At 33.8% G+C, this 21,773-nt stretch overlaps 1 protein-coding gene across 7 annotated transcripts in view; it reads right to left on the minus strand.

The window, feature by feature from the left end:
- Positions 1–21,773, minus strand: part of GRIA4 (glutamate ionotropic receptor AMPA type subunit 4) — a 484,847-nt gene that overhangs the window by 66,056 nt on the left and 397,018 nt on the right. For 6 of the 7 annotated variants that reach the window (XM_069079653.1, XM_069079654.1, XM_069079659.1 and 3 more), the window contains 4 exons: positions 15,758–15,868; positions 8,168–8,374; positions 4,818–5,188; positions 2,190–2,388 (listed from right to left, as the gene is read on the minus strand). In XM_069079653.1, coding sequence (XP_068935754.1) covers positions 2,190–2,388; positions 4,818–5,188; positions 8,168–8,374; positions 15,758–15,868 — 888 coding nt within the window. Of the gene's footprint in view, positions 1–2,189; positions 2,389–4,817; positions 5,189–8,167; positions 8,375–13,253; positions 14,476–15,757; positions 15,869–21,773 lie in introns of those variants that run through there. The other variant, XM_069079658.1, reaches the window with a different exon arrangement.

The following is a 21,773-nucleotide window of genomic DNA, read 5'->3' on the forward strand; positions in this document are numbered from 1 at the left end:
GAGAGAGAGAGAGAGAGAGAGAGAGACAGAGAGACAGAGAGAGACAGAGAGAGACAGAGAGAGACAGAGACAGAGACAGAGAGACAGAGAGAGAGACAGAGACAGAGAGAGACAGAGAGAGACAGAAAGAGAGAGACAGAGACAGAAAGAGACAGAGAGATCCATTGAGTAAAATCCATCTTTTTTATTTTCTGATGAGATGTAGTATAGATGTTTTGGAGCCTGGAATTTTTATACATATCTATGTTTACTAAGAAGCTTTCAACTTAAATCTAGTCAGAGAAAAAAATATGTATGTTCTGCAAATTCAGGCAATAGCCTTATCCATTATATGTATGGGTCCATTAATTCACTTATTTACTTTCAGCAACAGCTCCTGTGGATTGTGAACTGATTTACTTTTACTTCCTCCAGATAGTGACAAGAAAAAATAAAATAAAATTTCCCATTTTGTCTGATCATTCCAAAGTTTACAGTAATATTTTTTTGAACTTTTTTCTTTGTCAATCAAATTGAAATTTATTTTCCTTATCATTTCATTGAGAATGCAAAAAAAAAAGGCTAACAAGTGCTTATTGACAAATAAAAAGATCACCATTCCCCACCCCACCCCCATTCCCTCAGGCCAAACAAATTATACCTCTAAACTTGTACTTTACTTTCAAGCAACTTCAGAACCATTGGTGAGTAAGATGACTCTATGTCACCTCCCTATTTTCTTGATGAAAAACCTGTGATTTGACAAAATTCATGCCTTCCACAGAGTTTAAATTGTGCTAAACTTGTACTTGTACCTAATGCTAATAAAACATTGTTACCATGAAGAGTATCAGTAAGTAATTTATTGTATGGGAAATTCTAAAAAAAATTCTTATGAGCAGAAAGTTTTAAAGTAATATAATAAAACAGAATAATGAAAAATGTATTATTCAGTCAATTGTTCTGATATACAAAGTTGGATATCTGGTTTGAACAATTTTTTTTTTACTGAATTAATTATTGACTTGGATGATATCCATGAAGAGATATTAAAATGTTTTGAAAAACAAATATTTTTTTAGAATGTATCCCAAATATATGCATATATTTTCCTTGAAAGTTAAGATAGCTTAACCATTTTGACTATATTTAATGTCCTACATTTTGAAATGGAAAGTAAAATGTAAATTTAAAAGGTAAAAGATAATATACACAAAAGTAAAATTTTTAAATTCTATTTAAATTTATTTAGCATATAATTATGGATTTACTTTAAGGATCACTGTTCTTTTATGGAAGAAGTCATGAAATAAGATATATTCAAATATTCATATAACCTTCCATGTTTCTTAAGCAAAAAATGCAAAATGATTTTAATGCAAAATGTTTTCAGTCAGATCTAGTTAAATATACTTGAAAATATAGATTCAAAATGCATTCCAAATCCTAGAAAGTTCTTTTAAAATGTTTGTATCACTGGTTCTAAGGAGAGTCAGGGTTACGGGAAGGTTCAGAAAATCAAAGTCTACCATGGAAGGGACCCCTAAAAATACATGTCTGGCTGGGACATGAGTCATAAGTCACATGAAGAGTAACAAACAGTATATTGGTGCAACCAGCTTTCACTTCTAATGCTATTAAGGAAATGCAAAGTGAAGATTAACCACACTCTGATAGGTATTCCTAGAATTTAAGCATTTTCTGCCTTCATTCTCTGAAAAGGAGTGAACTGCAGGTTTAAACTATTATCATGGAACAATATAATCCATATGGGCAATAAAGTCTGCAGTTAAAGTTTTGGTTTGAAAAGGGAATGAGCTAAAATTAGATTTCAGAAGCTGTCTAATGCAGGCATTTCCCCCTTTTCATTCGAATTCTTATCCTTTAGCACAAAGTCACACTAAGTAAGAGCAATATAGTCATCTTTACTATTATCATAGCATTGTTGATGCTTGCTATTATTATTATCAAAGCATTAGATCAATTATTAATAGAAAGTTTTTCCAATCAGATTTTGCTTTCCCAGTCCATTGGAGGCAATGTACTTTTCTTAGGCAAAGATCAGTAACTATTTCACAGATTAGGGGGCGTTTAAACTCTATAAAGCAGTCATAGGCAATAACCAAGTACCACAGATTGTGGCATAATTACTTACAAAGTAATGTTTGTTTTAAAGTGTAGAACATTTTTTGGAACTTCTGTTGACTTACTCTGAAGAATTCTTTCGTTGATCCAGAGTCCAATGTTCCATATGCAATTTCAGTTTGTTTGGCAAGGTCTTCTGCACTTTCTATTGGGGAGACCATTCGTTCAACTGTCAAGAATGCAGCAAGGTTTGCCGTGTAAGATGAGATGATGATGAGCGTAAAGAACCACCAAACACCTCCAACAATTCGACCTGAGAGGGATCTAAACATGAATAAGGTAATGAACATTTTCCTGTCTCTCAGGTAAGGAAAGAGAAAGGGAAGAGAAAAATAACATTTTTAATGCGTTTGTTAAAGAAGTAACTTTAATCAATCTACCTAATTTTACATATTTTTTGCAAGAGCTCTTTTAATGATTTATGGAATATTTAGTGACCCTTCTGCCATATTTATAATGTAATTGATGTTGAAAATGTGGATTTAAAATTTTCTCTTTATTGACCAATAAATAAAAATGGATAAAGTCTAACTTTGTACTGGATTTTATCCTTAATGCATAGAAGAGTGCTAGTGAGATCCTAATAGCACTGGAGAAAGGATGGATTGCATTTTTCTTTCTAGTCATAGCTTCACTGAGATCTAGTGGCATATGTTGGAGGTAGTTAGTAGAGCTGGCACTGTGACTGTAACAGGTGAATGACTATGTTCATTCCAAAATAATCTTAGTCCTTGGATATAGTATCCCAGACTACATTTCCTTTCTGTACTAGCCAAAGTACATTTTTACCATATCTTCTCACTACACAGCTGGCTTGGTATTGGGTTAAAGGTGTGGATGAGAGTGGAAAAATGATCTAAATGAGAAAAGTCAGGATGCACTGATGACCTGATTAGCTCCTTATACTAATTAAATTGATCTTGAAACTTTTTTGGCTTTTTCTGGATTGAGGAATCCCTATGTTAATTCTATAATTTCCATGGTTAGCATTAAAGCTAGCATAATAAATTATCTTATTTGATCCTCACAACAATCTTGGGAGGTAGGTGTCATTATTATCTGTATTTTACAACTGAGGCTGAGAGAGGTTATACAGCTAGTTAGTAAATGCCTCAGAAAGGATATAAATTTATTTCTTCCTGGTTTGCAGTCAGACACCTTAATTATTGTATCATAATAATTTTGCAAAACTCTTTCCTCACCCCTTAAACATTTTTCTAAGTTTTAGTTTCTGTCTTGGTCATGGTCTCTAAATACAGATGCATATAATAGTTATCTGTCTTGCTTCTGACTGCTTATTTAGACAACAGAAAGTAACTTTAGTAGTTCCTAATTGATATATGTGCAAGAATTTATATATTGAGCTCAGGATCTATGTATGTATGTTTATGTGCATGTCCCAGTATGGAGATGGTTCATTATTTTTACTGCTGTGGGATCTCTCTCTACTTAAGTAGACTTAATAGATAGGTCTTAGAGCTGCTTGAGGCTCAGGAAGGTTACATGGTCTGCCTATGGTTGATTACATAATTAATTAAATTTGAGATAATATTTGAACTAGGTCTTTCTCCAATTTCAGCAATATATGTACTATACCACACTGCCTTTTGAATAAGTGAGGTATCCAAAAAATCTTAGTGCTGTTTTACATTTAATAGTTTAAAGTTATTATAAATATTTCTCCCCTCTGACCCCCTATAACCATTTTAACCTATCTACTTTATGGGGGAAGTGGATTACAATTTGGCTACTTTTAGTTGTTATTGGAGGTTTACCTTATTATTTTCAGCAAAATTAAAAGAGCATTTATTCATATATATCCCAAGGTAATCCTGAAAACATATGCAAAAAGCCTAGAATGCCAGTAATCACTTCATCATAATGGTGGAGTAGATTGGTCTCAAAATAGTGTTTGTGTTGATTACAGAACTTAAAACATGGAATCTTAGACTGTATGCTTCCTACAGTGATCCAGATTCTATGGAACTTCATAGCAGTCATCTCCCTTAAGTTACATTGGCATTAGAATCAAACTTAACAGTTGCTACCCATCAGCTTATTAAAATGTTTATTCAAATCATGAGAAGGGAACTGAAAATGAGCTCATGTAATTACAATTTAGATTTTATTTTCCATCTGTCAAATCACTGAACTAAACATTAATACTAAATAGTTTTGACAGTGGTGAGGGTTGGCATAAGTTACTGATCTAGAGGGAACATTAATTGTTATGATTTATTCACATTTTATGCAAACAAGAAAGAAATTGGCTTGGATTATGCTCAATATAATTTGTGAATTGAAAGTTTTTGTTAGTTTAAAAAATGCTTTATCTTAGAGAAAGAGCAATGGACCTAGGACTTGGACAAGGCATTAATGCACCCCAGGCAAGGTTTAAACATTGTACCACCTGTGTAGTAGATTATTGTAATCATACAACTTATCATGAGATAAATATCTATCTGCCACAGACATAGCATATTTCTGGCATTCGAAAATACATATTTACAAATGCAAATGTTAAAAAGTGCTCATTTACCCTTCCCTGTGCTCCCTGAAGCTAAGTTCTAAACAGATACTTATTTTGCTTGTCCTTAGTACTAGATCTGGGTGGATTGGTGAACCTCAAAAATGTTGGAATTAGTGGAGAATAGATACTAGATAAAGGAAATGTTCCGAGTTTTTAAACTAACCTTGGTGAAATGTCACATCCTTGCTGCATAAAGGCACCCAGGGAAAACCAGAGGCTATTAAAAATGCCAAACTCATTGGGAGGCTGGTCACTTGGTCCTTCTTTTCCATCCTCTGGCTCTTCCGTGTGCCACTCATATGGACTAAATCTACTAACTAGGAATAGGACCACGCTGACACCAATGTAGGCAAAAACTATGCACATCCAGATCTCATAGGCCAAAGGATCCAAGAAGGAAAAGACTCCTGGTTTAGATTTCTGAGGCTTTTTAATCATAATGGATATGCCCAAACTCATGAAGGGCTTTGAAAAGTCAATAACTTCTTCTCGGACCAAAGTGATTGTTAGTGGGGCGATAGCAATCTCTGCTTTCTAAAAGAGAAGAAATACACACAGACATATTTATTAATATTATTCCATGAAAACACCTGGTCATCATCTATATAGTCAGGTTTGAGCAAAGTAATTTGTTTTCATATACCTGATATAGATGCAGCCATTTAGATACGAAAAAGTATGTTTTTGGTGGTAATGATTTGGGTGTGGAGGGGGCAAAAAAATGAGAATATGACTTCTATTTCATTTGTAATCAAGATGATGAAAAGAATAGGTGATTGGAAGTGTTGCCCCCAGCAAGGTTAGACCTTGTTACTTCTTGCCACTCTATTTCAGAAGCTCTCAGTGATACCATCCTTCACCATCGTCTAATTCCTATAAATCTAAAGTAAAGGCATGCATTCTCCCCTCCCCCCACACCCTTTTCCAGCCAAGAAAAAGAGATGTTAGGAGAGCAATCATAACATTTTTTTCTGTGTGAAAGAACATTTATGGCAAATCTCTACCAACACACTGCAACCATGAAAATCTGGGAAATATTTAGTTTTTATTCAAATGACTTTTTAGCTTCTACTTATTGAAATATGTGTCAAAATAAGCTGGTAAAATGGCACTGTCAATTCTCAATCATCCATGCTAACAGAAAAAGAGAGGTGAGGCAAGACATGGTAAATACAGAACAACAATCCTCCAAATACTTATGTATATGTATACACATACACATATATTTAGCATTAAAATAACCATAGGATAGTCTATCACTCAATCTCTGTCTTTCTGTCTGTCCAAGTGTCTATGTCTCTCTCACACATATGCACACATATCCATGCATCCAGACATTTTCTCATTCACCCTGAAAATGTTTGCTCATAGTGCCCGCAGCCTGAGATTCATTTCAGATGATTCAGATAACTGAGGATTGATCATAAATACCTTGATGTATGCAAAGATTTAACATACCTTGTAAATGCTTACATATACTATTAAATTGACCCTGGGGGATGATCATATAGTGCTAGAAGTTGCTTCATATAGTAGTTGTTTCTGAGTGCAATGAGCACCTACTATTCTTACAAGGTGGATCTTCAATGTGCAACTAAATTTGCTTGCTGTATTCCTGTCCTATAAGTTTCAAATATAACTGTGGAACAAATGCTTTAGAAACACTCTTTCTCAAAGTGAGGCAAGGCAATAATGCTCATTTGACAAAACTGCCCAGGCAAGCTATGGTCCAATGCTATTTGTTCTCTGTATTACATTTCTTTTCTCATTTAAGGTTACCTATGGTAACACCTCTTTCACATGAAGATAAAATCTAATGGATTGCTTTATAATGTCATTCAATTTCCTCTTTATGTTTAGTTACTATGTTACTGGGGAGCAAAATGTCAGTTTCATGCTCCGAAAAGCAGAATACTGAGTTATGCAAGTACCAAATAGAAATTTGGGCTTGAAATGTGGTTCTCTCTGTGGACTTTGGTTATGTCTTCAATCTTTTCTACCTCTGTTATTTCCAAGGAAAGGGAAGAGGTATCCATTGTGTAATTATTGATTTCACGGGGGCCTTGTGAAGATGAATCAGATAGAATATGCTCTGTGCTTTGCAAGATGAAAAGCGTGAAACAATCTTAATATAGCATGCTTGGATGCTTTGGGGGGCATTTCTGAATCAGCATATGATTGCATGTTCCTGTTATTGTGTTCCTCACTGGGAGAAAGCTTTTTCTTAGCTGTGAATTTGATTTCTGGATGTAAGAAGTAGGATGCAGGATGTCACAATGACTGAGTGCTTGCTGTCTACTTCTACCAACCCACTTGAGATGGTGATAGGAGCTGAAGGGATGATTTATCTTACAAGATGGGCATGAATAAATATTTTATTTGCTTTGAGCTGAAAATTTGCCCATACACTTATCTTTTGGTGCAGAAGGTACATTATGCTGCTTCATGTGAAACTACAACATATTTAATCCTCACTTTGGGAAGCTTTGTTGTCATATAAAATAAGGAAGAAATTATATCACTTATCTTCAATATTTAATAGGTCCAAGAACATTGTAAGCATCTTGTTTTCTTAAACAAAAAATATCTATGGTTTGGCAAAAATAATTATGTTAAAGGATTCATAACTAAAGTTATGGTTTAAATAACTTTAGTAAGAGTATTTAAAAGGTACATGATTTTTGGATGTAAATGACTTTCTCCGTACAGTCTTTACTTTGTGACTTGCTCAATGATGACTGTCAGAATCAGAACATGAAGCCAAAAACAAAAGTAGAGAGGTACTAGGTCTAAAGTTAAATCCTACCCCTGCTACTTGCAGAACTCAGTAGGACCCTGTATAAAGGAATCTTATCGCTCTTGGGCACAGTTTCTTTTATAGAAGAATATAGTTGGCTAGATTCTCTCTAAGGTCCCTTCCAACTCTAAATCCTATGATCCTAGACCAATTTCAATATCACAGAGTCATTGTTAATTGGGGCAAGTTACTGAAGTTAACTCAGTAGCTCTCAAAACAGTTTCTAAAGGCAATAAACAAGTTTGAATTTCAATAGCTATACACCATTCACTTTTTAATGAGCAGTGTACTCTTTTTTTTTTTTTTATAAGCAATCTGGGTTAAGTAACTTGCTCAAGGTTACACGGACAGGTGTTTCTGGGTGGGTGCTAAGTATTGGAGCCCGGATTCGATCCCCAGGTCGTCCCCACACTGGAGCCGGTGATCTTACTCTCTGTGCTACCTGGCCGCCCGGAGCAGTGTACTCTTAAGTTATTTGACTATGAGTTCCTATCACTGGCTTTTTTTTCTCCTTGAGAAGTCAGTGCTTATTACTCGAAACTTTTAGGAATTAATAAACTGAGAGCATCTAAATATTGCATATCTCATTTTGAAGCTATACATCTAGAGCACTTTGTAACAGTTTACTCATTCAATATTGATTTTTTTAAAATGTAGTAATTACATATCTTCACTGTTCATAGAAGGCAAATTCATTAATAAGTTGATTTGCTTACCCCATAAACAAGTTCTCCTACCATCCCATTCCAGATTTTTGTATCTGCATCCCTTGCTCCATATTTTCCATCTGGTACAATGGCAATTTTGTACTTGATACCAATATGTTTTGCAATTTCAGAAGCCAAATCTACACAGTATCCTTCATACTTGTCATTCCCTTCAAACATTTCATGGTTTTTCTTGTACATAACATATGGGGATTCCTATAATGAAAGAAGTAGAACTGTAAAGGAGAAATATATGAAATGAAATTTGAAAAAATAGTATGTAAACATTTGGGTTTCAGGGTGTGACCAATAGTTAATGTTTAGAATTAGTTTGTACACATTAGTGTAAATACATTAGTCTGTACATAATCTCCTATGTTAAAAGAAATCAATACTCAAACTAAGGCACACTAAATAACCTCAAAGAATCTTAAGTATTCACCTTGAAAATTAATTTTGAAATGCTTTAAAATAATTCCTCAATCAATCAGCAATAATGGGTCATTACTTCATGTCCAGAACAGTAACAAGGCTAGGACATTTTTGGGAAATATAAGAAGTGTGATGTACTTAAATTAAAGTTTTAAAATTAAATTAAAGGAACTGAAGTTTTAAAATATAGACCTAAAATTTTTGAGACTAGCTCTATGTGAAGTTTGAGATCTCTGTAAAAAAAAAAAAAAGGCCTGAAAATGTAGAACAAAGCAAAAGCATAGGTTAGTTGAAATTCTACATATTTTGACTCTGGTTTAGAATTTTTTTGTACACTATGCCCTGACATGCATGGAATATACTTTCTCGGTGATGTTAGATATTCTGTTTACTTCCTAGAACTAGTACTTTATGAATATTAATTCAGCTTCCAAACAAATATGAAATTGAAAGTGTCAAATTTTTACAAAGTGTGACTCATGTAATATTAAGTGTAGCTACTAAATGGTTTCCTGAACAAGTCAGTATTATTTGAAATTATGTATATATATTCATATATACATATATAGATATCTTTAGCAGTAGTACTTGGAAATCAAGAGCATTGGGGAAAAACATTGATTAGATCATGATCCTAAGAGGAAATCACATTTGCATATAGTTTTGCACTTTTCAGACAGTTATTTGTATTTATATCTCTTATTCCAAAGTTTCCATCTGGGACAATGGCTAGCCAAAGGGGACTTGCATGAACTTGAAATGTGCAGAGGACACATTGGTTCATCAGACTTTTTAAGGAAACTCACAATATAATTATGATCTGTAAGCAAGGTCATCTTTGAATATATAAAGCATTGATGTAAATATATGTTTCATAACATGATGCTATGTGATTCTGAGGCTGCTCTATAACAAGTGGTTATTCCATTTGGTTGTTTATTAAAAGTCAGAAAAACATAATTCATAATTTGACTCTTTTTTTGATTGTTGGATTGAATGTTTTTTAAGTATGCCTATCTGATACCTACAAAATAGTCTATATTAATTCTTATTTTGTTTTTAGTTAGCCATTACACAAACAATATAAAAATTTGAAGAGAATGTCCTAATAATTAACATAAAATATAATTTTACTAAAGGTGATGGCTCCTACTACCTTTTAAGTGACATAAATAACACAGGACAATGACCTTTATATTATTTTTGCATATGCCTATGCTTGCTGGTCAGGTGGACAAGGACATCCCACCTTCTGCTCTCATTCTATATAGATTCCATTACCTTCTTTATTCCTCCATATATAAGAACAACTAAATTTAGATCCCTTACAGAGATGCTTTGAGGATTAATGTATTAACTGATAGAGAACATTTTTTAAAATGTAGAAAAATGTAGAAAATTGGAAATTACAAACGGGAATGAGAATAAGGGGGCTATTGCAAAGCATTGTTCACTTCAAAAATATGGCATAATAACATGAATAATTATTGTAAGTGAGTCTTTCTTTTATAGTTTAATTAAACTGGGGAAAGAGGCAGTATAGAAAGACAAGAGCCACATATCCTCAAAATAATTCTTTATTTTTATTGAAATGGCTTTATTGCTATAGTCTGTAATTAAAATGAACTTAGTTATATGATAAAGATTTTCCAAAAGAGGAACCATCTAGGTTCCAAGTTCAATAGTAAGCCTCAGACACAGAACCTTAAATCCCTAGCATATGAATGATATTATATGATACCTCATATAATCATATGTCTTTGCCATAAAGGCACTATTTATTGGAATTTATTTTACTTGACTATGCATAATTGTGACAAGACTTTTTTTAGGTTTCTCTTTTATAGAAGGGAAGTAGAAGGAAGAGAATCAATGCTCCTTTTTTTCTTGTTTTTTGTTTTTTTTTTTTACTTTTTGGAGGGGGTAAGTCAGGGCAATTGGGGTTGTGACTTGCCCAAGATCACACAGCTAGTAAGTGTTAAGTGTCTGAGGCTAGATTTGAACTCAGGTCCTCCTGACTCCAGGGCCAGTGCTCTATTCACTGTGCCACGTAGCCACCCCATCAATGCTTCTTAATTGAAAAAAAAATCAATATTTTTTTTCAAAATAAAATATTTTGTTTCAATGCAGGCTTTGCCTAGTTGAAAAAGACAATATTATTTTCCTCTCCTTACTGAAAATTAATTTAAATTCCCTTTTTCTAAACACAGGGAGAGGGAGATATCACAAACTAGATAAAAGACAAGATATTCAGTTCTTACCCTCAGCATAAATATTTTGGGGGACAACTGTCACCATTCTAAAAACAAGTACAACTTTCCTAGATACCATGTGATTTTAAGAGGCACTGACAAGATCACACAAATGGAATTTTCCTTCTTAGTCAATTCAAATATTTAAGATTCAAATTGACTAATTCAAATGACTCATTCTACTACACTACACTAATTCTACTATAAACTTTTCTGTACAGCTCTTTTAAAAGAATAAAACACTAAAACATTCTAGGTTACTTCTCTGGAGACTGGAACATAGAAAAAAGGAAAAAAAAATTCATTTAAAGTCTGGTTCCATTTTTCAAGCTTTCTTTTTGGACAACAAAGATGAATTTAAATTTTGTTGATTTTTTAAATATAAGCCAGTATGATTTTGTTTTAGAACTACAAATATAAGTAAATACATTGCAAATGATTATGTATGTATGCATAATCTCCCAAAATATTTATAGAAACCTCACAAAATTTTAGATAGAGTCGGGTCAGCCTATGAGGCCAATGGAATTCTGAATGTCAGGGTAAAGTGAAATGCAAGTCAGAGTGAGTAAAATAGAGCAATGCTTTTTTTGGGGGGGGGGGCGCTGTGGAATGTAAGAAGAAAAAGTTGACCCTCAGCTCTCACAGTTGCTCTGTTATTCTTTATATCCACAGACCTGCTATCCTTTGATCTTTTTTCCTTCTTAAGGAAGAATAATAATTTCTCCATCTATGAAAGCAAAGAAATTGACAAACACTCAAATGCAATTTTTAAAAGGTGGGAATAATTGAGATTTAGTCCATCATGTAGGAGCTGTATGGAAAGGATGTTTTAAGTCTGCTCGGGGTAGTCTTCTTAGGGAGTATGAAATACTATGATCTGAATAGTGAAATACATTAATCTCCTATTTTCCTCCTACAATTGAAGTTTGTCTTTGATTATAAGATGTTTTATATGTAATGTGACATAATAAGCCTTAGAAGTTATTTTTTTAAAGGAGTTACTAGCCTTTGGCACTTTATTACCACATTGGATCCTTGGTATTATGATTTTGATGATTAAAATAACTTTCACCATAGATTGCCTGGCAAGACTTTGCTACTCACAGGCCTGGCGAGACCGTTTGAGGCAGCAGTCAAATATAGTGGGCTTGGTCTTCAGCTTCACAAAGTTGAAACTCTCTCCCATTCACATACATTACAAGCATATACCATGGAAAAGCCAACCTGGAAATTATACTTATTGAAGTATTAAGCTGTTGAAATAGGGACTTTACCAGAATAATTTCATATATGTCATACAAAGTAATCATTACAATTGCCTAGGACATGATTTGAATGCAGTTAAAATGATGAAAGATTCACTTTCATCAGTTGTCAGTTTAAAATCATTGATTATTTGCTGTGGAAATTGCTGCCTGCTTGAAAAGCATCCTGACAGATATAAATAATTTGTTTTTATTATACTCCTATAAGTTCAGTAGGAAAATGCTTAGAACTAAAAATTAAGGTTTTTTTTTTAAAAATCCATTTCAGACAAAAGCAGGCCTATTTCACCCTTTGAATAATTCTAGGTTCCTTCAAGCTAAAAGGAGTTTCTTTAATATACTAGAAGAGTTGATATTTAAGAAGAATCATTATCTCCACTAGTGCGTATGTGACTTGCATTGTGTCTACCATATTCATATAAAAGTACATTATGTAGATGAGATAAATCTATGTCAAACTCTATTATTTAAGCATTCTCAGAACTAACTTTGATTTTAGAAAATTGAAGGCCACTGAATTTGGTTTCATCCATAACAATAATTTAAATTGAGTCAAACTAAAGAGGCCAATTTATTTCACAGGAAGAGTACTTTGAGATTATCAATAGTCTTTCCTGTCCTCTTCCTCCCACACCCTGATTTCAACTAAGTTAGATTCCTGCCCTCCTAATTATAACCTATTAGACAAGTTGGTTCATATCTTTGATTTTCACTTTCTTTATTTATAAAATGGTGACCATGGGTAGTGGTAGTGGTGGCGAGTTGGACTAGATCATCTCTAAGGTCTTTTCTAGCTCCAACATTCCATGATCAAATGATGCCTACTTTCCCAAGCATAGGATCAAAGCTCACTGCCTCTGATTGTCTATATGAATTACTATTTTGTCATTTTATGTTATACATCAATAATGGTCACAGGCTTATAAAAGTTACAATTTTATAACATTTTAGGCTTAAAATTTAGGAAGTCTTGGAATAAGACTTCTTTCACACAAAACAAATGACTACCTGAGATCTTTCCATCATTCATTCTTAGATGTTCCAGCCAGGTAATAAAATGAAGGCTCCATTATAGAAAAAAACCTGACAATTGTACTTTGACCAAAGATGATATTTTAGAAGCATAAGAAGCTAAACACCACATTTTGTTTGGGTACAACAGCTAATTTCTTAATAATTTTTTATTTAACAATAAAATTATCTAGCAGTACAGCACACAAATGAGATACAGAAGGGAAAAGCAAAAGGAAGAGTAGCAAGACTGTATACAGTATTTCAAGAAAAAAAAATTGGCCATGCGATACAATCTTTAACTTTTCAATATGACTAGATATGTGTCTTACTCACTAAAAAAAAAAAAAGAATGAACTGTCTTTCTCTTTTATGGTAGCTTTTGATGGAATGTGAGGGATTATTACATGTGGTTCTCCAGTATCTCAATCATCTATGTGGAACTGTATTTCCTTCAATATGAAGCAGGGTATGGGAGATGCCATAGGCCCCTGGATAGTGTTTTCAACAAAAGCAAAATACAGGGACCAATACTATGGGTTCAGAAGTGTCCACGAATAAAATATTATCTGTGGTTTACTTGGTTATTAACTTGTGAACACTAAGTATATTTCAAGTATGAATAATATACAAATAAACATTGGCTTTGCACTATGTTCATAACAACAATGATGGTAGTACTGCCAATCAACAGAGTTTATACACAGGTAGTACTATATGCACATATAGATAACACACGTGTATTTTTAAAATTACTTTTTATTTACTTACAGGTGACATGCTGTAAGGAAATCTAAACATGCTGGGCAAAAATCATTTAGCCCCTTGGCTTTTAGAATTATAGCTCTACAATAGGGTATTCTCTAGGTAATAATTGTTAAGCACATCAAAATGCTTCATTGCAGACAAAACACAAAATTTCAAAAATGTGTGTGTTTTTAAAGATTGTATTTGATGAGGAAACAATCACAAATTCATATGTATTTACTTGTTTTATCTATGCTTGGAGTTATGAATGGCATATATACATAATGAATGTACAGTGACCTCATTTAAAGACACGGGGATGATAGAAACTTTTAACTAAATGATTCTCATTCAACATCCATTTCTTCTCTTGATAAGGATGAAGCTCAATTCTTCATCTGTTTTAGATTATTCAGCATAGTCACAGAACTTTTTTTTGGAGGTCGAGGGCCTGGTCATCCAGTGAAGAACCATAATCCACATGAAAAATTAGTTTAAGTTTACTATATTGGAGAATAAAGCTTGAGCCTTAGTTAGGAATGTTCGCAGCATCGTGGAACTCTTTCTTTCTTGATCAATTTCTTAAAATAGGATTCTTCATCAGAGGCTGAAAAGAGGAGGACTGTACTGAAGTATGATTTTTCCATTACTGGGTCTTTTTTAGGAAAAGAAATATATATATATGGCTTTTAAAGTCCATGCAAATATTACAGTTAGGATAGAAGTTACATATCTCACATTGCCACAAACACAATTGCTGTTGGTTGATTTGCATCCTTGAAAGATAATCTTGAAATCAATGACATGACATATTACATCTCTAACTGGTGATGTAACACAGAGAAAACTGCAACACAGTGAAACCATGAAAGTGTCACTAAAGCATTTTCCAGTATTTTCCTATTTCACTCCAAGATCAGTTTAGGAAATAGGTCAAGCTTACTGAAAAACACTAAGCTACCTAAATATGTTTCCATTACATTTAAGGTAGATTGTTCCCATAAATGATTAAAAATATATATCTTGTCTAATGAGACAGGTGAAAAGTGCAGCAAGCTGAGATGTAAAACTTTAAAGCCAGACAGGTAAAGGTCACCCTTTGCTGGTCTGCTTTGACAAGCATTCACTCTAAAGGGCATGTTTGACTTCAGAAAGGAAAAATGTAAGATCGTCTATTATTTAAAAGGTAATTTCACGAGGCTCTCTTTGAGGAAAGGAGCTTTGAAATCTAGATAATTTCTCATTTTATAAAGTGACATAATGAAGCAGCTGCATTTTGCTCAATTCCCAAGAGCCAGTCAATGAATAATGGTGTGAGTATGGATTGGTCAATGAGAAAAATAACCAGTGGAAAAAAATAACTATTTCAACATTAAAAAATAAATATGAAACTAAGCAAATTGGCTTCAAGAAACACTCATATAAAACATATCCATTAAAACGTCCAGATTTGGTTTCTCTAGTCTTATAATCAGACAATGCAAATGCTTATAGATGATTAAACTACCTGAAAATGATAATTTTGAGCACTAAACCTACATTGATGTTTTAAAAGCACTACAGAAATACTGAAGGTATTGAATTTTTGTTATTGGCTTTTCAGCTGTTTGGCTTTTTGGGATCTGTGAATTTTATAGATTTTCATCTAGAGTTTTACTGCATCCCTTTTAAATTTTCAATATTATTACAGATGATGATAGAACAAAAGACAATACAAATAAAAGGAATGAGCTGACTCAAACTTGGGAACAAATAGATTCTGAATGAAGAGAATATTATAAATAAAACAAATCACTAAGGTACAGTTCTGACCCTCCCCATTACTCATACCTGGGAGATTGTTAGTCTCCCAACAGAAAGGAATAATAAACACACAGACAAAAACTTACCATGATTGTGGTTACAACAACCGTCCTATTTTCAACAGCTGCAGTGTCATTGCCAAGTGTAGGTACATCTTGAATCAGAACTAGTTTATCCATGTCATTCCAATAACCAACCTGTGAAATACAATGCAAACAACTTTAGAACAAAATTTAAAGGAATAAATCATTGGATCTTAGAAAAAAGGGAGATTTTAAAAGTACAGAGGAAGCAGGATTTTAATTATACTTTGTAATTCTGGTACCTATTCATACCAAACAAGGCCGAATGACTTTCTCTTAGCTATATCAATCAGTGAGTAGCATGAATTTTTCCAATGTCTGCCAGGCACTTTGCCAAATGCTGAGGATACACAACAAACAACAACATCATCATCATCATCATCAACAACAACGAAACAACTCTTGCCTTCAAGGGCTTATTTTTTTCCTTGGGAAAATATCTATCACGTGATTATATGCAAAATAAATACAAGGTAATTTATGGGGGAGGGTGAATGGATCAGGAAATGTCACATGAAAGTAGTTGATTCAAACTTTGAAGGAAGCTAAAGATTTGAAGGTGAAGGAATGTATTCCAGACATGGATGACAGTTTGTGTGAAAGAACAAATGTAGGAGATGGAACATTTTATATGAAGAATAGAAAGAAGGCGAGTTACACTAGAAACTGTGTAAAAGGATTGCAATGTAAAAGACCTGAAAAGCTGACTGGAGACAGATTATGAAGGGCTCTAAATGCCAAAGAGAGGAGTTTTATGTTTGATCTTATAGGTAATAGGGAGATATGTGAATTTATTGAGAAGGTTAGTAACATTGTCAGTCTACAATTTAGGAGTATTACTTTAGCATAGGGTTGAGAAACCTGCAGCCTTGAGACCACATGTGACCCCCTAAGTCCTCAAGTACAACCCTTTGACAAATCCTTTCTGTGAATTCTGGATTCAGTCAAAGGGTCACACTTGAGAACCTACAGGACTATATGTGGCCTTGGGGTTGCAGGCTCTCCACCCCTGGTTTAGCACCTCTCTCGGAGATGGATTGGAGAGGTTTTGATTCAGGATTTTCAGACAGCAAACTGGTAAAAAATTGTAGAAAAAGGAAAAATGACATTTAAATTAAAAATATTTTTCATACAGTAAAGGCCCATTCATTCAATAGTTTAAAATTCAAGACAAATTTATGGGCATTTCAAAAGCAATAAAAAGAGAACTAACAATGGAATATGTATATATTGTATCTAGAGGGCTAAAGACATTGTGAATACAATTTGTAGGAATGAAAATGTTGACAATACTTTCATTTTAATGGGATAATTACAAAAGTGTTAAATTCTCATTTAATGTTTCCTTTGAAAAATGAATTAAGTCCTAATTTTCTGTAAATCATTGACATTAAAAAAGGATGCATTTACAATCATCCTCATTCAAAACTGATGTGAAAATATCTATTTGACTAATATTTTGCTGGCATATTTATATGTGCCTATATATACATATATGTTATACATGTTTATATGTCAATTATATTTTACATATCTTAGGTATGCCATACAGGAGATTCTTTTCCAAGTAATGGTTGGATTAAATGGCCTGTGAGGTACTTTACAAATGTGAGAGTCTGTGATTAAGTATGATTTATGAGTTCCATTTCCTCCCTTTTCTAGCTACCTCTATCTTTTATCATAGACAATAGAATTTCAAAATTAAGGAGAGATTTTGAACGGTGTCTAGTATAATCTTCCACACAAGGAAGGAGTCCTCTTTACAATATTCCTTAGAATTATCATACAGTTTCTTTTTAAACCCTTCCATAATTGAAGAACTCATCACTTCACATGGTAGCCCAGATATAGGAGAGACAATATAGTCAACTGAAAAGAGCAAGGGTTTTTAGAATCTGGGGATCTGTTTTAGAATCATGTCTGTCACTCTCTGTGTGACCATGGGCAAGTCACATCATCTATTTGGAACTCAGTTTCTTCATCTGTAAAGAAAAGGGGTTAGGATAGATGATATCAAAGGCTTCTTTCAGCTTTAACTTTATGATCTTATGATCTCATGATCCTATATTGCACCAGCCCTAGAGTATAATACTCTACTCAATTAAACTGAAAAATGTCTATTAAGCATCTTTTATATGTAAATAATCCAGAGTCTCTTTCACTCCATTCAAGCCCTCATCATTTCTGTCAAGATCAAGAAAACTGAATTTTTTATCTTGTCTCTCTTCTCTTCAGCACATTGTCTACACAGATGTAAAATGTTCTTACTGATGTACAGGTCTTAAAATGTAATTTTTCTGATCGAATCCCTTTAGTAACTCCTGATTGCCTATAGAATGACATGCAAACTCTAGCTCGGTATTCAAGTTGTTCATAGTCTGGCATTAACCTACCATTTCAGCTTTACTTTATACTCTTCCTAAGTGACATACTCTATCTCTAGTTGATAAAGATACAAGATGATACAAGACAGTGTCTGACTACATCCTATTGCTTCGGCACTCTTGGAGTCTTACATGCTTGCAAGGTACTACTTTAATTTCTGCCTGTTGAAATCTTTGTCTTCCTATAAGATTCATCTTAGGTATCATTTCCTCCACAAAACTTTTCTATATACAGCCTCTCTTCTCAAATATTCATTTCATTTTTACTGCTTCATCTGGCTCTCTCCTCTGTCCTCATCTCATCCTATTTCAGATCACACTTATTGGTATATGTCATATGTTCCCCACTCAATTGAAAGGTCCTTGAAGACAGGTTGCACAGTTTTTCACTGGTGTTTTTCTAGTATAGCAACTGGATTATTGTTGTTGTTTCGTCATTTTTCAGTTATGTCTGACTCTTTATGACCCCCATTTTTTTTTTGGTAAAGATATTGGAGTAGTTTGCTATTTGCTTCTCCAGTTTTTTGTACAGATGAGGAAACTGAGGCAAAGAGGTTTAAGTGACTTGTCCAGGATCCCACAGCTAGTAAGAATCTGAGGCCAGATTTCAACTCAGAAAGATGAGCTTTACTGATTTCAGGCCCAACTCTCTGTCTGGCTTGATAGGCCCTTAATGTTTGCTGAATTGAATACCAGTAGTTTGAATTCATCATTCTGGCCTGTTGAAGGCTTTCTGAACTTGGACCTTGTCATCTATCAGTCATTTCTAATGCAAGTTTAATAAACATGCCTTCTGTCTCTTTATTCAAATCATTGATTAAAATGTTGAACTTGATAAAATGTTGAAGAAAAGCTGAGATCCGTGGAATTATGCAAGAAATCACAGGATTGTTGATTTTTAGCTGGGTGGGATTTTAGAGATCAGATGACCACCAAGTCCAGATAGGTCATTTTATGATTGGAAAACCTAAATCCTGGAAAAATTTGACTTTTCCAAGTTAACATGGCTACTGATTAGAGGCACCATGTACTAGAATCAGTTTTCTGATTCCTATACCAATACCCTATAATATTTAGTCTGTCCCCAGATTATCATTGATCTACCAATTTATAATCTTTATGCACAATTAAATCACATATGAGTCTTCCTAAAAATCATCTAGATCACATTTCTTCATCTTATTTATAGAGGTTTTCTTCATGAAAGGGCTTGATGAAATCAAGATATAGGATTTATGCCATTTCTCTCACCTACAACATAACTAACATCAGAGAATATAAATATCTGCTTGTTTCCAGCAATTCATTTATAATAAATAGAATTTAATAGAAGAATGCATATTAAAATCCTTCTCACCTATTTTCATCAGGTCCTTTAAGGATCATCTTTGCTTCACATAAATTTTTAGACATATGAATAAAATGTTAATTTCATGGTTTAGTGCTATTATAAACATATTCTTAACTTGTTCATAAGAGAAACAATAATATTAACTCAAGAAAAATAGAATTTTAAGGTTTGCAAAATGCTTTACATATATTATTTTATTTGATCTACATTTTATCTCACTTATTCTTACAAAGCTAGCCTGAGGTATCATCATTCAAAAATGAGGAAGCAAAGAATGGATTTGTTCATGAAATTCAAAATTCTTGGTTGACATTTGAAGAATGAAGCAAAAACACCTTGGTTCTATCTTCAGTATCTTAGATGAGTCAGCATATTATGTAAACAGGAAAATTATCTGGACATTTTCTAAGGCCACAAATACATGTCTAGGGAGGCTTGTTGGCTTTTCCATGGACAAAGGAAGTTTGAAAAAAAGATAATTCCCAGTATGCTTTGAGTAAAGCATAAGTGCTACTCCCATACATATGGCCCAATTGAAAGTCCCATGTTTCTTTAACACCACTTTCTCCCACCCCAAATTGGTGCTGCTCCTACTTTGATACTTCTTTGACACTTCAAATCTGTTGATGCCAGTGAAAGATCACTATTTGGCTTGACTAATGTCTATTTTGCATCTTTCTCTTTATTTCTCACACCTGTCCCCTGCCTCACCATTTTGCACAGATACTCTTGCCAGACTTTGACTTAGACTCTTATTGCCTTACCTCATTCCTCTAACCAGCAGACCTCATAGATATGGCAGCAGATGAACTAGAAATTCATTGAAATCTGTAATTATAAGTTATATCTATTTCTTCCTGAAACTGCAGCTGGAGTTAACTAAACAAAATGGAGATGTGGCAAATACATTTTCCAAATGTTCAAAAAGACAACTTGTGTAGCTAGTGGTTGAATGAAGAATAGGGTCCATGGCTCCCAAGTTCCTTAACAATTATCCTTTCATAGAATTTTCCTTTACTCTGTGCTATTTATTAGTAGGTTTCTTTGCATGAAACATAATTTGGCCTAAAGTTTTTTCAAACTTAAATATTTTAGTTTTTCCAATTATACATAATTTTAAAAATGTTTTTTTTAAATTTGAGTTCCACATTCTCTCTGCCCTCTCTCCCATCCCCCCTCCCTGAAAGAGCAAGTAATTTGCTAAGTAGCCTACACTTTTTAGATTACATATCTAGAGCTGGGAGGAACTTTAGAGGTCAACTATTCCAATTCCCTTAATTTTAAAGATAAGTCTGAAAGAAAGCTACAAGAGTAGGTTAGAATCATGTTGGGAAGTACTTGAGTGCCTGACTAAGGAGTCTGAATATTATTATTCCATAGGCAATAGAGTTTTTGAAAGTGTTTGATCAAGGAAATTATATTTTCAGACTTGTGCATTAGTAAGAACATTTCACCATCTGTATAGAGGATGGATTGAAGAGAAAAGAGATACAACAAGAAGAATAAGGATGAATAAAAAAAATTGAGGCCCAGAGAGCTTTAATGATTTGCCAAAACTCACACAGGCAGTGAGTAGCAGAATTGGCACTTAGATCCTATGACTGCAACTTCAGCATCTTTTTCTACTGATCTTGTGGTCAGAATTCCTATTAGACTGTCTTTTGTTCAAATGTTGATGTTCTGATTCATGACTCTGTGTCTTAATGATTTTTGTATTTACTATAAAGCTTGACTGACCTTTCTCAAGTAAGCACTTCCTTACTCAAGTAGCTCTAGTCTATCCCTATTTTCTCTAGAATCCCAAATCTTTTGTTTGAAATTTAAAACCCTTCACAATCTGCTTCCAACTTATCTTTCCAAACTGGTGCCCCTTATTCCGTTTCACTCACCATGTTCCAGTCAAACAGCCCTATTTGCTCTTTCCCATGAATGGCAATCAATTTCCTACTTTGATGTCTTGGTATGTGCTGTCCCCTAAGCCAGAAATGATCTCCCTCCTCATCTCTGCTATGCAAAATCCCTATCTTTGTCAAAGAAGAATTTAGCTGACATTTATTAGAAAAGAGGCCCTTTAGGGGTGGCCAGGTGGCTCAGCAAGTAAGAGCACTGGCTCCAGTGTTGGGATGACCTGGATCAAATCCAGGCTCAGATACTTAGCAAACCACACCCAGAAATAATAACTGGCCGTGTAACCTTGAGCAAGTTACTTAACCCTGATTGCTTAAAAATAAAAAATTGTTAAAAAAAAAAAAAGAAAAGAGGCCTTTTCTAAGTTTTCCACTTG

The sequence above is a fragment of the Petaurus breviceps genome, unplaced genomic scaffold (assembly GCF_028583685.1).
Source record: "Petaurus breviceps papuanus isolate PSGF00001 unplaced genomic scaffold, PetGlider_PUasm1.0 91133, whole genome shotgun sequence".
In the NCBI taxonomy this organism is placed as follows: Eukaryota; Metazoa; Chordata; class Mammalia; order Diprotodontia; family Petauridae; genus Petaurus; species Petaurus breviceps.